Source organism: Erinaceus europaeus, chromosome 12, assembly GCF_950295315.1.
Source record: "Erinaceus europaeus chromosome 12, mEriEur2.1, whole genome shotgun sequence".
NCBI classification, from domain to species: domain Eukaryota; kingdom Metazoa; phylum Chordata; class Mammalia; order Eulipotyphla; family Erinaceidae; genus Erinaceus; species Erinaceus europaeus.
Genome location: NC_080173.1, coordinates 62,299,847 through 62,316,733, shown reverse-complemented (window position 1 = coordinate 62,316,733; position 16,887 = coordinate 62,299,847). Strand labels below are relative to the sequence as shown.

The 16,887-nt window shown below is 44.7% G+C and overlaps 1 protein-coding gene across 2 annotated transcripts in view; it reads left to right on the top strand.

The window, feature by feature from the left end:
- TRIM25 (tripartite motif containing 25) overlaps positions 1-16,887 on the top strand; it is a 49,056-nt gene that overhangs the window by 18,099 nt on the left and 14,070 nt on the right. Inside the window, exons 4-9 of one of the 2 annotated variants that reach the window (XM_007526703.3) lie at positions 4,317-4,488; positions 7,375-7,437; positions 8,241-8,303; positions 14,123-14,149; positions 14,772-14,846; positions 14,931-15,023. In XM_007526703.3, coding sequence (XP_007526765.1) covers positions 4,317-4,488; positions 7,375-7,437; positions 8,241-8,303; positions 14,123-14,149; positions 14,772-14,846; positions 14,931-15,023 — 493 coding nt within the window. The remainder of the gene's footprint in view (positions 1-4,316; positions 4,489-7,374; positions 7,438-8,240; positions 8,304-14,122; positions 14,150-14,771; positions 14,847-14,930; positions 15,024-16,887) is intronic. The other variant, XM_060203787.1, reaches the window with a different exon arrangement.

Here is a 16,887-nt window from a genome sequence, read left to right as displayed (position 1 = left end):
AGTTTGTAACATTACATAATTGTCAGAGTACATTTTCATACCTCTTTATGTGTCTAGGACTCATTGTACCCACTACCAAAATTCTAGTGCTATGCTATGATCAGACTGACTGCCTCCACCTCTTCCTGCCACCCTCTTCCCTTCCCCTCTGGTAACCATCAGGTTTTGGAAATCACCTATGCCCATTCTGTCTTATTTTTTAAATTTATTTATAAAATGGAAATATTGACAAGACCATAAGATAAGAGGAGTACAATTCCATATAATTCCCACCACCAGAACTTTATATCTCATCCCCTCCCTTGACAGCTTTCCTATTTCTTATCCCTCTGGGAGCATGGACCCAGATCATTATGGGATGCAGAAGGTGGAAGGTCTGGCTTCTGTAATTGCTCCTCCACTGGACATGGGTGTTGGCAGGTCGATCCATACTTTCATCCTGTCTCTCTCTTTTCCTAGTGGGACAGGGCTCTAGAGAGGTGGGGTTCCAGGACACATTGGTGAGGTCAGGTTGGTGTCATGGTAGCATCTGTAACTTGGTGGAAGAGTAATGAAGCTGGAGGGCTGACAACCCACACTTGGCATCTCTGAACACAATCTGAAGTGAAATAAATATGTTGAGTTAGTACTGGTTGCACTGACTGTCTTTTTTTTTTTTAAAGAATATTTATTTTTCTTTCAATTATCTTTATGTATGTATTGAATAGAGACAGTCAGAAATCAAGAGGGAAGGGGAGATAGAGAGGAAGAGAGACACCTGTAATACTGCTTCACCACTTGCAAAGCTTTCCCCCTGCAGGTGGGACCGGGGGCTTGCACTTGGGTCCTTGCACATTGTAACGTGCACTCAACCAGGTGTGCTGTCGCCTAGCACCTGCCCATCTGTCTTAATGTTTCTGGGTATGCTCTAAGAGACAGGGCTTTTGCTTCATCTCTTGCCATCCACTTTCAGTCCATGGGCCATGCTGTAGCCACAGCAGAACAATCCGCAGACCCCGGATACCCCAGGCATTGGGCAGGAATACCTTGACTGTCACTTATTTTATTTTATTTTATTTTATTTTATTTTATTTTATTTTATTTTATTTTTGCCTCCAGGTTTGTCACCTAGGGTGCAGTGCCTGCACTATTAATTCACAGCTCCTGGTGATCATTTTTTCCATTTTTGTTGTTGTTGTCATTGTTGTTGGATAGGACAGAGAAATTGAAAGAGGAGGGCAAGATCGAGAAGGAGAGAGAAAGATAGACACCTGCAGACCTGCTTCACTGCTTGCAAAGCTACCCCTCGCCCCCGCAGGTGGAGAGCCAGGGGCTCAAACCAGGATCCTTGCACTTTGTACCACGTGGGCTTAACCCTGTGCGGTACCGACTGTCATTCAGTGACTCATGTCCTTTTCCCAGGACATCATCTCCACTCCCTCCTCTCTCATCTCGCTTGGCCCTTCCTATTTTATCATTACCAGTGTGAATACTGCCTCTGCTATAGCTCCTAACTGAGCTGTTGTTTTAGATGTGTATGTGTTTTATTTTGGTTTGGTTTTTTTTTGTTTGCTTGTTTTTTAACCAGAGCACTACTCAGCTCTGGCTTATGGTGGTGCTGGAGATTGAACCTGGCTGCTTGAAACCTCAGGTATGGAAGGCTCTTTTGCTATCACCCCAGCCCTGGATGTACTTCATTTCATGGCTTTTTAAGCTGTCAGCTCCTTGCACATAGGGCTCACCTCTTACCGACTGTCCTTCCTGGCATACAATAAGTGCTGGTGAACCTATTGTTTGGGTGACATGACCCCTCAAAGGCTCAGACTTTTTTTTTTTGCCTCCAGGGTTATTGCTGGGGCTTGGTGCCTGCACTATGAATCCACTGTTCCTGGAAGACATTTTTTCCCATTTTGTTGCCCTTGTTGTTGTCGGTATTGTTATTGTTCCCATTGATGTTGTTGTTGGATAGGACAGAGAGAAATGGAGAGAGGAAGGGAAGAAAGGGGGAGAGAATGATAGACACCTGCAGACCTGCTTCACCACTTGTGAAGTGACCCCCCTGCAGGTGGGGAGACGAGGGCTTGAACCCAGATCCTTATGCACCTTGTGCTTCGAACCATGTGCGCTTAACCCACTGCACAACTGACCGGCCTCTAAGGCTCAGACCTTCTATTGAGTTCATGGGGCTGGGGGAGGGTACAGGAGTGACTGGGGACTTCCTTGTGTCCCTGTAGGGATTGCTCCCCCATGCCTGAGCTATATGACCTCAGGCTCTATCTCACATCCTTCTTCCTCTGTATTAGAATAGTCGTCTCCAGCACAATGAGATTTTATTTAATTTTTTTATCATCTTTATTTATTTATTAGATAGAGACAGCCAGAATCTAGAGGGAAGAGGGTGACAGAGAGGGGGAGAGACAGAGAGACATCTGCAGCACTGCTTTACCAATTTGCAAAGCTTTCCCCCTGCAGGTGGGAACCAGGGGCTAGAACCTGGTTCCTTGCACATTGTAACAGGTGCGCTTGACCAGGTGTGCCACCACCTGGCCCTTATTCTTATTCTTATTTTTTTTCTCCTATCACATTTTTTTATTATAAACAGGAATGTATTAGTCAGAGTTTGGAGAGCGTTGATAGACTTATATCAACGGGAAAAAAATTGATCCAGATATTCAGAATTCCTTGGGTCAAAATGAAATTGAACCATAAATAGTTCAATGGCTTCCTGATATGAACATAGCCCTTAGACTTTCACTTTAAAAAAAATTAAAAATATTTGTGTATTTTCCCTTTTGTTGTCTTTGCTGTTGTTTTATTGTTGTAGTTATTGTTGTCATCGTTGTTGAATAGGGCAGAGAGAAATCGAGAGAGGAGGGGGAGACAAAAAGAAAGGGGGAGAGAAAGACAGACACCTGCAGACCTGCTTCACCGCCTGTGAAGCAACTCCCCTGCAAGTGGGGAGCCGGGGGATCGAACGAGGATCCTTACGCTGGTCCTTGCGCTTTGTGCCACATGCACTTAAACCACTGCACTACCGCCTGACTCTCGGACTTTCACTTTTTAAAAGCAGTAATGTACAATGTGAGGTGAACACACATATGAAAAGTACCGGATAGGGAGTCGGGCTGTAGCGCAGCGGGTTAAGCGCAGGTGGCTCAAAGCACAAGGACCGGCATAAGGATCCTGGTTCGAACCCCGGCTCCCCACCTGCAGGCGAGTCGCTTCACAGGCGGTGAAGCAGGTCTGCAGGTGTCTATCTTTCTCTCCTCTTCTCTGTCTTCCCCTCCTCTCTCCATTTCTCTCTGTCCTATCCAACAACGACAACAACAATAATAACTACAACAATAAAACACCAAGGGCAACAAAAGGGAATAAATAAATAAAATAAATATTTAAAAACATTTAAAAAAAAAGTACTGGATAATTCACAAAAGATGGCAATGCATACAGTCTAACATGTTCCTTTTAATTTTTGAAAGAAAAATATTGGCTCTGCATTAAGCAATGGATTTACATAAGGAGAAAGTGCATTGAAAATTGAAAGGTATAGCCATGGATGTAGCTGAAAGATTTAGTGCTTACTTTGCATGTAAGAGTTCCTAGGATTGATACTTGGCACTCAAACAAATAAAATAAAAGAGCAAGTACCTAGAAAACAGCAAAATAAATCGCCATGATAATGGATTTGGCAGCATGATCTTAGCCAAGACACTAAAAAGCACAAGTGATACAACTAATGAAATGAACATCAAAGCGAGCTATTTTCTAGCCCCTTCAGTTTCTTATCTACATAGTAAGCGACCTCCAAGGGCCTTTGTAGCTGTTGCCATTGCTGTTGTTGCTGGACAGGACAGAGAGAAATGGAGAGAGGAGGGGAAGACAGAGGGGAAGAGAAAGATAGACACCTGCAGACCTGCTTCACCGCCTAGGAAATGACTGCACTGCAGGTGGAGAGTCGGGGCTCGAACCAGGATCCTTGTACCTGTCCTTGTGCTTTGTGCTGTGTGCACTTAACCCACTGCACTACTGCCCAGCCCCCGCCCCCACTGTGTCTCTTTCTTTTCCTCTTCTTCTCCCCCCCCCTTTTTTTTAACCAGCATACTGATCAACTCTGGCATATAGTTGTGTGGGGCATTAGAATCTGTTTGCGTAACCATTATGCTATCTCCCCACCCTCACTGTGTCTTAAAATGACATTTAATGCCACCACCACCTCTTGGGAGATCAACAGATTTGGTGCCCAAGGATATTGAGAATAGCATCCCAGGACTATGAGACCTGAACCCAGGCTCTGGCTTTGCAGGAGCTGCCCATACTAACCCTCTGACTTGTTCTAGAAAGCGGCAAAACTGTACAGAATAACCACGAAGTCAGTCTACATCCCCAAGGTGGAGCTGAATCATGAGCTGATCCGAGGTGTCTGCCAGGGCTCTTCAGACCTCAAAAATGAGCTGAAACGGTCTGTCCAGCAATTCCAGGACAAAAAATCTGAGGCAGCCCCTGGCACAGGTAACCTAACTGCTAAGCAGCTCTGTACTTTCTCCTGGGGGCCCCTGTAATGGGAAGGGTTCCCATAGCACTTGAGGGTAGGAGAGAGGGTCCTATCCTCTCTACTCCTGGAGCAGTGAGATTTGGGCTTCAGGGGCTCTGAAGCTCTCCATCTGGGCGGTAGTAGTGAAATTTTGCTTTATCTTGAGTGTGTAGCCATTTAGAGGCTGTGAGTTTATGATAGGCTTTCTGAGTGGGCTTTTGGTCTGTGATCTTGAGGCTGACTCAGATGGGTTTTGAGTGGACTCTTTTTTTAATTTTTATTATATTTATTGCCTAGAGATAGCCAGAAATTGAGGAGAAGGAGAGAGAGAGAGACAGAGATATCTGCAACCCTGCTTCACCTCTCACAAAACTTTCCCCCTTCAGGTAGGGACCAGTGCAGTGGCTTGAACCTGGGTCCTTGTGGACTGTAATGTGAGCGCTTAGCCAGGTGCCACCTCCTGGCCCCTTGAGTGGACTCTTGCTTAGCTGTGTGCTTGGTGAGGAAATGACCACTTTGGGGTCAGAGAAACCTATCAGTCTTCCTTGACACCACATTTTTTCCTCCCAAAGTCAGTCAATGCCAGATTTGACTTCTTTTGTAAAAATCTTTATTTATTTACTTATTTATTTATGTATTGTATTTGATAGGACAGAGAGAGATAAGAGGGGAAGTGGGTCTAGAGAGGGAACGACTCGCCTGCAGCGCTGCTTCACCACTCGTGAAGCTTTCCTCCTACAGGTGGGACCAGGGGCTTGAACCTGAGTCCCTGCATGCTATAACATGTGCACCACCTCCCAGCCCCAAGGTTCTGCTTCTTGTGCTGCATACTATGTCTATTTAACCCGGTGTACCACTGCCTGGCCCCTAAGGGTTTTGCTTCTTAAATATCAGCTGACCCAGTCCACCAGAACTACTGACAGCCACCACCTTCCTGCTCTCCTGACCTTCCTGACCTTTACTGGTGACTGCTTCTTCTTCTCCTTATTTTATTTATTTGTTAATGAGAAAGTTGAGGAAAGAGGGAGAGAGAGAGAGAGAGAGAGAACAAACATGAGAACACACCAGGCATCACTCTGATGCATGTGCTATCGAGGATTGAACTCAGGACCTCATGCTTGAGAGTCCCATGCTTTATCCACTGCATGACCTAGACTGTCTATTGAAAAAAATAATGGTCTGAAAAATTGCTTTGTCATGTGTGCAACCCTGAACCTGGGTGCCCAGCCCCCACTGCATTGCAAATAACTTTGTTGCTGTGTTTTTTTTTTCCCCTTTTGTTGCCCTTGTTGTAGCCTTGTTGTGGTTATTATTGTTGTTGTTGATGTCGTTCGTTTTTGGATAGGACAGAGAGAAGTGGAGAGAGGAGGGGAAAACGGAGAGAAAGATAGACACCTGCAGACCTGCTTCACTGCTTGTGAAGCGACCCCCCCCTCCTGCAGGTAGGGAGCCGGGGGCTCAAATCGGGATTCTTACACTGGTCCTTGTGCTTTGCGCCATGTGCGCTTAACCCGCTGCGTTACTGCCCGACCCCCGCTGTGGTCTTTTTCACTCTATTTCTATCTCTCTATCTTCTGTGTTCTTATATAGAGAGAGCGAAAGGGAGAGGGAGAAGGAGAGCACTCCAAGAGTGGTGGAATCATACAGGCTTAAAAACCTGTGATGAAAAACCTTTCTATGAAAACCCAATACCCCTCCCAAACATTATTTCTGTAGCCTAAGGCTTAACAGTGAATATGCCGCAGCTGAGCAGTGTCCTGGTCTTCTCTTTTTCATGAAAATAGGTAAATAAAACTTTAAAAAAATATGTGTAGGGGGTCGAGCGGTGGCGCAGTGGGTTAAGCGCATGTAGTGCAAAGCGCAGGAACAGGCGTAAGGATCCCGGTTCGAGCCCCCGGCTCCCCACCTGCAGGGGAGTCGCTTCACGGGCGGTGAAGCAGGTCTGCAGGTGTCTATCTTTCTCTCCTCCTCTCTGTCTTCCCCTCCTCTCTCCATTTCTCTCTGTCCTATCCAACAAGGGCAATAATAATAACCACAACGAAGCTACAACAAGGGCAACAAAAGGGGGAAAAAAATGGCCTCCAGGAGCGGTGGATTCATGGTGCAGGCACCGAGCCCAGCAACAACCCTGGAGGAAAAAAAAAATATGTGTAATATTGGGGGTGGGGGGAGCAGTGGCGCACCTGGTTAAGCACACATACTACCATGTGCTGGAACTCATTCTCCACTGCAGGGGGGAAGCTTCGTAAGTGGTGAAGCAGACCTACAGGCGTCTCTCTTTGTTTCTCCCTCTCTGTCTTTCCTCTTCTCTAAATTCCTCTCTGTGCTGTCAAATAAAAAAAAATTATGGTGGTTCAGGAGGTGGTGCAGAGGATAAAGCATTGAACTCTCATGCATGAAGTCCTGGCAGCACATGTAACAGAGTGATGCCTGGTTCTTTCTCTCTCTCTTTGCCCCTTCCTATCTTTCGCATTAATAAATAAATAAATAAATAACTATATTTCCCCTTTTGTTGCCCTTTTTTATTATTGTTGTAGTTATTGATGTCATTATTGGATAGAACAGAGAGAAATGGAGAGAGGAGGGGAAGACAGAGAGAGGGAGAGAAATACAGACACCTGCAGACCTGCTTCACTACCTGTGAAGTGACTCCCCTGCAGGTGGGGATCCAGGGGCTCAAACCCGGATCCTTATACCGGTCCTTGCGCTTTGCGCCACCTGTGCTTAACCTGAGAAGTACCAGATGGGAAATGCAGTGGAAATGGTCTTTCTCATATATTCTCCTCCACCATTTGCGACAACAGTAGTTTTGTAGTGTTGCCTTGGAAGAGCCACATAGACTCACCCTTTCTTCTTTGTCACAGGGGAATCTGGAGAACTTGGTGCAGTGTTCCTAGGCAAACCTGGCCCTCAGAAGAAGGTCCCAAGTAAGTAACCCCTTCACTGGCCCTGTGGCAGTTGCATGACCATGACTGTGAAGCTCCAGTAATTAAAAAAAAAAAAAGCCACAGATAAATCAGTGGGGCTGTTGTTGGCTATTTCCACTTCTCTGAAAAATCTATGAGTTGAGGAGAGAGATCCTGTGTCACAGCCTGGTGTATCAGAAAGATAATCTTCATCACACTGGCTTTTGCAAGAAGGGGAAGTTTTTTATATATATGTAGTTTTTAAAAAAATATTTATTTATTTGATAGAGACAGCCAGAAGTTGAGAGGAAGGGGGAGAAGAGGAGAGACAGAGAGACACCTGTATCCTTGCTTTACCACTTGTGAAGCTTTCCTCCTGCAGATGGGGACTGGGGGCTTGAGCTAGGGTCCTTGAGTATTATAACATGCGTGGTTAACCAGGTGTGTCACCACCAACTGGCCCCAAAAGCTTTTATTTTGCCTCCTGGGTTATCTGTGGGGTTTGGTGCCTACACTATTGGATAGGACAGAGAGAAATTGAGAGGGGAGGGGAAGATAGGGAGAGAGACAGAGAAACCTGCAGACCTACTTCACTGCTTGTGAAGCCACCCCCCTGTAGGTGGGGAGCCAAGGGTTCGAACCAGGATCCTTATAACGGTCCTTGTGCTTTGTGCCACCTGCGCTTAACCTGAGAAGTTACCAGATGGGAAATTCAGTGGAAATGGTCTTTCTCATACATCCTCCTCCACCATTTGTGACAACAGTAGTTCTGTAGGGTTGCCTTGGAAGAGCCACATAGACTCACCCTTTCTTCTTTGTCACAGGGGAATCTGGAGAACTTGGTGCAGTGTTCCTAGCCAAACCCGGCCATCAGAAGAAGGTCCCAAGTAAGTAACCTCTTCACTGGCCCTGTGGCAATTGCATGACTATAACTGTGAAGCTCCAGTGATTTAAAAAAAAAAAAAGCCACAGATAAATCAGTGGGGCTGTTGTTGGCTATTTCTGCTTCTCTGAAAAATCCATGAGTTGAGGAGAGATATCCTGTGTCACAGCCTGGTGTATCAGAAAGATAATCCTCATCACACTGGCTTTTGCAAGAAGGGGAAGCTTTTTATATATGTATAGTTTTAAAAAATATTTATTTTTTTTAAATATTTATTTATTTGATAGAGACAGCCAGAAGTTGAGAGGAAGGGGGAGAAGAGGAGAGACAGAGAGACACCTGCATCCTTGCTTTACCACCTGTGAAGCTTTCCCCCCAGATGGGGACTGGGGGGCTTGAACCAGGGTCCTTGAGTATTATAACATGCGTGTTTTACCAGGTGCGTCACCACCTGGCCCAGAAAGCTTTTTTTGCCTCCTGGGTTATCTGTGTGGTTTGGTGCCTACACTATTGGATAGGACAGAGAGAAATTGAGAGGGGAGGGGAAGATAGGGAGAGAGACAGAGAAACCTGTAGACCTACTTCACTGCTTGTGAAGCCACCCCCCTGTAGGTGGGGAGCCAGGGGCTCGAACCAGGATCCTCGCGTGGGTCCTTGCACTTTGTTCAATGTGCACTTAACCTGGTGCGCCACTGCCTAACCTCCCCCACCCCACTTTTTTTAATGACTGAAACTGCCTATATGATTCCTCCACTCCTGGTGGACTTTTTTCTTTTCCTTTCTTTCTTTCTTTCTTTCTTTCTTTTCTTTTCTTTTCTTTTCTTTTCTTTTCTTTCTTCTCTCTTTTTTAAGAATAAGAGAAGAAAAAAGAGAGAGATAGAAAGGGAGAGTCATCGAGATACCAAAATACTGCTTTTGCACTTGTGAAGCTGTTAGCGAGCTGAAATCAAACCACCATCCACTGCAAGGAAGCAAAAGATGTTTATTAACGAATTGGAATCCGGGCCGAGTGGCAACTGGCAGCAGTCCACCAGCTCGACCCTGAACAAGGCTCAAACCACACAATTTATAGGATTTTAGAATACATTTTGGGTGGGGAATATGCAAAACTAGAATTCTATCACACACTCAATAGCATTTTACAGAAAACGTAGGATCCAATCATTTCAGACATTGCAATACCCTAAGCAGCCTATAAGAATTGTCTAATTTTAAGCCTTTATGCAAAATAGGGTCACCACACTTTTTCGTTGTCAGCTAAGACCACCCGCTATCAGCTCCCTCGACCTTGAGCAAGTGGTTGGGTTTCAAGGACTTGGTTAGGCTAGCTATTCTCTTTAAGACAAACAACAGGTGGCTTACATGTTGCTGTGTGGATTTTGTCTAGCCCCCCCTTTTTTACAGGAATTTTCCACTGCAGGCAGAAAAGCAACTATACTTACAACTCATGCTTAAAATTTTACTTAAAGAAATTCTAGAGTTATTGCTTCTAACAGAAGCCTTCCCCATGCCAGTGCTCCCATGTGGTGGCTGGGGGATCTGAACCAGGTTTCTGCATGTGGTGAACTGTGCATTCTATTGGGTGACCCATCTCCCAGCCTCAAGAATGGAGATGCTTTTATTGCAATATAGATTGCAGTGGAAGTTAGACTAATGGTCAGGTCACCCCCCCACACACACACATACACACACCCTTTTGTGTTAAAGAATATTTATCTAGGTAGAAAGAGGGGCTGGAAACTTCTGTCATATCTTTTTCTTAAAAAACAGGAGGTGGGTTTCAAGATGAACTAGATGGGGCCTCAAGATCATCAGGTCAGCAGGCCTTCTTGCTTCTCTCAGCATTTTTTCCTTGTCATAGGTCTTAAGTTCTGTTATTTTCTTTTTTTTTTTAATTTTATTACCTTTATTTATTGGATAGAAACAGCCAGAAATCTAGAAGGAAGGGGAGAAAGAGAGGAAGAGAGACACCTCTTCACCGCTTCCCTTGCTTCACCGCTTTTGAAGCTTCCTCCTTGTAGATGGGGCGTGGGAATTTGAACCCCGGTCCTTGCTCATTGTAACATGTGCATTCAACCAAGTACACCACCATCAGGTCCCAGTTCTGTTATTTTCTTTGAAGGCAAAAAACAAACAGGGACAAAGGGAGTGTAAACTCTTCCTTCTTTGTACGTTCATTCCTTATCATAAGCATTACTTCTTGCAGAAACAACTCTTAGCTAAAGAGAGTTACTTTTTGCCTAATCTAATCTTCCAATATCAGGTTCCAACTTCCCTCTAGGGCCATATGAGGTAACCCTGTCCCTTAGGGCCATAGCTCCATTTATCACTACTCTAGATCACAAACATCAGGCATCGCACAGAGCAGGCAGAGCAGCTGTGGGTGTATTCGGGACGGCCTGTGCAGTGGATCGCAGCGTTGTGAAAAGAATTGAGACTGTGTTGAAAGTGACTTGAAATAAATTGGCTGAGATGGGAAAATAGTATATAGTGTAAAGGAGACTCCTGAAAATTGAAGTCTGGGGAAGGGTCTTTGAATCCTAGGTGGAGTCTCAGTTTGGAGTCCTTCCACCATGCTGAGCCAATAAGAAGGGAAAGGGGTGGGAGGGGAGGAAATATATGGTGGAGAGTAAAGACAGCTCCTGAGAGAAATCAGACTGAGGTGGGAGGGAGTGATAGCAGCGGTGTTTGTGGGGCTGAGGGAGTCTCTGGTGGTGGAGACTGATGGATGAAGATAGGGCTTGTCTGTAAGGTAAAGTACCTACTGTGTCAGCTGGGAGGAATCCGGAACACCCCTTTTTGTTCCAATCTGGGGAGGTCACAGAGAGAAGCCTGGAATCTTCCAGCCCTCTTAACCTTGAATATGCATGGAAATCACTCTGGGGTTTGTACCACATATACTACTGGGCCAGACTTTCAGGCTGGAGGGTGAGATCTAGTCATTTGCATTTCCTTAGGTTCTCAGGTGATGCTTATGCTACTGGTTTGGAAACCATACCGAGAAAAACGCAGTTTTAGTAACTAAAACTAAAGCAGTCCATAACGCTGCAGTTTTAAGGCTATTGTGATACTTGGCAGCATGTTTTTCTTCTCCCCTTCCTTCTGTTCTTTTTTTTTTCTCCTTCCTCCTCCTTTATCTTCTTCGTATATTTTTTCTTCTTTTTTTTTTTTTTTCTTTTCCTCCAGAACACTACACATTTTGGGATTATGGTGATGCAGGAGGATTGAACCTGAAGCCTCAGAGCTTCAGTTATGAAAGTCTTTTTCATAAAGATTATGTTATCTCCCCCACCCTCCTTCTCCTTCTTCTTGTCCTCTTTCTCTTCCTTCTTTCTCCCCCTCCTGTTCTCCTCCTCTTCCTCCTCTTCTGTTTTCCTCTGACATCCTGTTTGCTTTGCTTTGGCTCTGCATTTTCACTTGGTGGAAGTATAATTCACCTACAGTAAAATGTGTAGATCTTTAAATGTACAGCTAGGTTAATCTTTTTTAAGAAAAATATTTTTTATTTTATTTTATTTATTTTCCTTTTTTGTTGTCCTTGTTGTTTTTATCATTGTTGTGGTTACTGTTGTTATTGATGTTGTTGCTAGATAGGACAGAGAGAAATGGAGAGAGGAAGGGAAGACAGAGAAGAGGAGAGAAGGACAGACACCTGCAGACCTTCTTCACCACTTGTGAATCGACCCCTCTGCAGGTGGGGAGCCAGGGGCTCGAACTGGGATCCTTACACCGGTCCTCAAGTTTCGCGCCATATGCTCTTAACCTGCTGCACTACAACCGCCCCCTTCCCCAAGCTAGGTTAATCTTGACAAAAGCATACTTGTGTGTTACTATTGCTCAAATCAAGATACAAAATTTCAGTACTGGTGGTCCGGGAGGTGGCGCACTGGATAGAGCATTGGACTGGATAGAGGATGAGGTCGCGAGTTCAAACCCCGACAGCACGTATACCAGAGTGATATCTGGTTCTTTATCTCTCTCCTATTGTTTATCATAAATAAATAAATAAATAAATATTTTTTAAAAATTCAGTACTGTGGTCTAGAAGGTGGCTCAATGGATAAAGCATTGGACTTTCAAACATGAGGTTTTGAGTTCAATACCCAGCAGCACATGTACCACCAGAGTGATGTCTGGTTCTTTCTCCTCCTATCTTTCTCATTAATAAATAAATAAAATTTTAAAAAATTCAGTACCTCTTTTTTAGTCCTTCATCCTTCCTATAAATGAGTCCATTGCCTCCATTACCTGTGATCCAGTTGGTTATTAACACTGATTCATTTGTCTGTTGACTGTTCATATTTTTCAGGTTAAAAAACACTCTAGTTTTTAGTTTTTGGAGTGTGGACGGGAGGTAGTGCAGAGGATAAAGTGTTGGCCTCTTGAGCATGAGGTCCTGTGTTTGATCCCTGGAAGAGTACATACCAGTGTGATGTCTACTTCTTTTTCTCTGTCTTATCTCTTTAATTAATCAATAAAATCTTTAAAAATACTTTTATTTGTGTATTGCACCAAAGTGAAGGACTCTGGAGTGGTAGGGAGTATGCATGTCCTGGAAGATGTTGGCAGAGGAGGATCTAGGTGGGGGATTAGAGTGTTATATGGAAAACTGAGAAATGTTACACATGTAACAACTACTGTATTTTACTGTCAAGTGTAAACCATTAATCTTTCCAATAAGGAAAATATAAAACCTAGTTTTATTTCTGTGCTTTACTATTATACAAATGATTTTTAATATGTTGAGATATTTATTTACTCATTTATTTCTTAGAGAAAGGAGAGGAGAGAGAGAATCAGGGCATCACTCTAGCATAGATTCGAACTCAAAACCTCAGGCTGAGAATTCTTTATCTACTACATCACCTCTCAGACCAACAGTATGATGTTTTAAAGTGTCATTTTGTTATGCTTTAAGATATGTTAATTCGGGAGTGGGGGGGTAGCCCAGCGGGTTAAGCACACGAGGTAAGCATAAGGGCAGGCAGAAGGATCCCGGTTCGAGCCCCTGGCTCCCCACCTGCAGGGGAGTCACTTCACAGGCGGTGACGCAGGTCTGCAGGTGTCTATCTCTGTCTCCCCCTCCTCTCTACATTTCTCTCCGTTCTATCCAACAATGATGACATCAATAATAACAACAATAATAACTACAACAACAATAAAGAACAACAAGGGCAACAAAAGGGAAAATAAATATTTTTTTAAAAGATGTTAATTCTCGGGAGTCAGGTGGTAGCACAGTGGGTTAAGTGTAGGTGGTGCAAAGCACAAGGACCGGCGTAAGGATCCTGGTTCAAGCATCTGGCTCCCCACCTGCAGGGGAGTCGCTTCACAGGCGGTGAAGCAGGTCTGCAGGTGTCTATCTTTCTCTCCCCCCTCTCTGTCTTCCCCTCCTCTCTCCATTTCTCTTTGTCCTATCCAACAACGACGACAACAATAAAACAACAAGAGCAACAAAAGGAAACAAATAAATTTTTTTAAAATTTTTTTTTAATATTTATTTATTTTATTTATTCCCTTTTGTTGCCCTTGTTGTTTTATTGTTGTAGTTATTATTGTTGTTGTCGTTGTTGGATAGGACAGAGAGAAATGGAGAGAGGATGGGAAGACGGAGAGGAGGAGAGAAAGATAGACACCTACAGACCTGCTTCACCACCTGTGAAGCGACTCCCCTGCAGGTGGAGAGCCGGGGTTTGAACCGGGATCCTTATGCCGGTCCCTGTGCTTTGCGCCACCTGCGCTTACCCCGCTGCACTACAGCCCGACTCCCACAAATAAATATTTTTAAAAAGGTATGTTAATTCTCAACTTTTTCTTTTGCAGAAGAAGAAAAGAAGACCAAGAAACCTTGTAAGTTATGCATATCTGCATCATTTTGGTTCTTGAGCTTGTTGAACATACATTTAATGTTGGCAAGAAGAGCTGACTTGTGTTACCAGGCTTCTGTGATGTTCTGAGTTCTAGGATTATGTTCAGTAATGGCAGGTGGCCTGAAGTTGGAGTTGGAGACAAAAATAAATGAGTAGTGTTAGCATAGCCTGTTAGAGCACCAACTTGTATGCCTGAGGCCCCAGAGGCCAGAACGTCAATCCCCAGCACTACCTTATTAAAGAGCTGAGCAAGCAGTGCTCTGGTGCTATCTCTCTCCCTCTTCTTTCATAATAAATAACTCTGTTAAAAAAAAAAGTGGAGGGACTGTGGTGTGGAGATATCTTACTGGGTAGGGTGCTTGCACTGCCATTGTGTATGGACTCTCTCTGAATCTCTCTCAAGCTGAAACTTAAAAAAAAAAAAGGAGCCCAAACTCCTTTGGGGAGTGGTGGAATTGTGCAGGTATGAAGCCTTAATGCCAAAAATTAAAAAATAAAATAAAATAAAATAAAATAAAATAAAGGTTATCATGGGAGGAATATCATCAATCACCAGGTCACTCAGTGTCAAGTGGTCAGTTCACTTTCTCCTTCATCTTCAGCTGCTGCTGCTAGTGCCGCCTCACCCACAGTGAGAGCCCAACAGCCAGTGGACTCAAAACAAGCTGGCCAAGATGGTGAGTTACTGTGAGCAGAGGGGCACTGGGTGTCTCCTCTGGGGTTGTTCTGACAAGTGCTCTCTGTTTCCTCACCCACTGCAGCCCAAACCACCACCTTGCCGCCAAATGTGGCAGCTTTCAAGGCCAAGATGCTAGAGACCTTCTTAACCAAAACCAGAGCTGAGCTCCTGGAATGTGAGTAACTTTTATTCCTGGAGGCTCTCCATCTTTTCGGCCTGCCTCCTGGCCCCTGGCATTTTCTGGCTGGCTGTTCTGCTTGGTCAATCACTTTTCTTGTCAGTCATTTCTACTTTATTGCTTGATTTTCTCTTCCATCAGTGCCTGCCTGTCTGCCTGCCTGCCTGCCTGCCTGCCTGCCTGCCTGCCTTTCTCCCTTCCTTCCTTTCTTTCTTCCTCTATTTCTTTACATTTTTTTCTTTTATTTATTTATTATTGGATAGAGACAGAGAAATCGAGAGAGGAGGGGGAGACAGAGAGAGGGGAAGAGACAGAGCAGGGGGAGACAGAGAGAGGGGAAGAGACAGAGCTGCAGCCTTGTGAATCTTTCCCCCTGCAGGTGGGACCAGGGACTTGAACCCAAGTCCTTGCACACTGTAATGTTGTGCTTAGCCAGGTGCACCACTGCTTGACCCTGTGCCTCCTCCCTTCTTCACCTCCCTTCCTAGCCAGCTTAGATTCTATACTTAGCCTTTTTTAAGATTTTTTTTTAATCTTTGTTTATTGGATAGAGATGGTCAGAAATCCAGAGGGAAGAGGGAGATAGAGAGGGACAGAGACAGAGAGACATCTGCAGCACTGCTTCATCCCTCATGAAGCTTTCCCCCTGCAGGTGGAGACCAGGGACTTGAACCCGGGTCCTTGCACATTGTAACTTGTGTGCTCAACCAGGTGTGCCACCACCTGTCCCCTACACTCATCCTTCTTCTTCTTTTTTTTTTTTTTTTTCCTTCAGGGTTATTGCTGGGGCTCAGTGCCTGCACCACAAATCCACTGCTTCTGGAGACTGTTTTTCCCATTTTGTTGTGCTTGTTATTCTTGTTACTGGTGTCATAGCTGTTGTTGGATAAGACAGAGAGAAACCGAGAGAGGAGGGGAAGACAGAGAGGGAGAGAAAGATAGACACCTGCAGACCTGCTTCACAGCTTGTGAAGCAAGCTCCAGAGATGGGGAGCCGGGGGCTTGAACTGGGATCCTTACATTGGTCCTTGCTCTTTGCTGCACTACTGCCCAGCCCCCACTCATTCTTCTTTAAAAGATTTATTTATTTAGGAGAGAGAGGAGGAGGAAGAGGAGAGAAAGAAACCAGAGCATCACTGGCATATGTGATGCTGGGGATCAAAATTGGGACCTCATACTCAAAAGTCCAACACTTTAGCCACCACACCCTTCCTTTGACTCTCCTCAAGCTGCCCAGTTGAAGTCACCTCTGGGCCTGGCTGGACTCAGTTCTATCTCCAGGTTTACACCCGCAGCAAGTAGGAAGAGACACAACTGGATGGGTCCACTTCCCACACTCCTGCTCTGGCTTTCTGTCTACTCTCCTAGTGCTCTAGGACTCTTCCCACTTGTCATAATTTTGGTCTCCTCTCTCTCCTTTGAGCCTCTGCTTCACAAGAGAGATGCCCCGGAACTGGATCCCCCCATCCTCCCTGTGACCATCACCTCACTTACATCTACATCTTCTGCTCTTCCCCAGGTCACTCCCCCTGCCCCACCTCTCCCTGAAGTCACGCTCAGCTTAAGTCTTTTATTCTCCCATCTTCTGTCTAGGGACCTGCCATTCATAATCTGTTTTAGTGTCTCTTTTCAGAAAAGCAAAGCAAATCAAGGGCTGGGTTATGTAAGACTTTTCATGCCTGAGGCTCTGAGGCCCCAGGTTCAATCCACAGCACCACATAAGCCAGAGCTAAGCAGTGCTTTGGTCTGTCTGTTTCTCTCTCTGCCTCTCTATCTCTCATTAAGAACAAAGTTAATTAAGTTATTAATAATACAAGAAAAAAGAAAAAGAAAATGAACAAAAACCAAACAAGTCACTGTT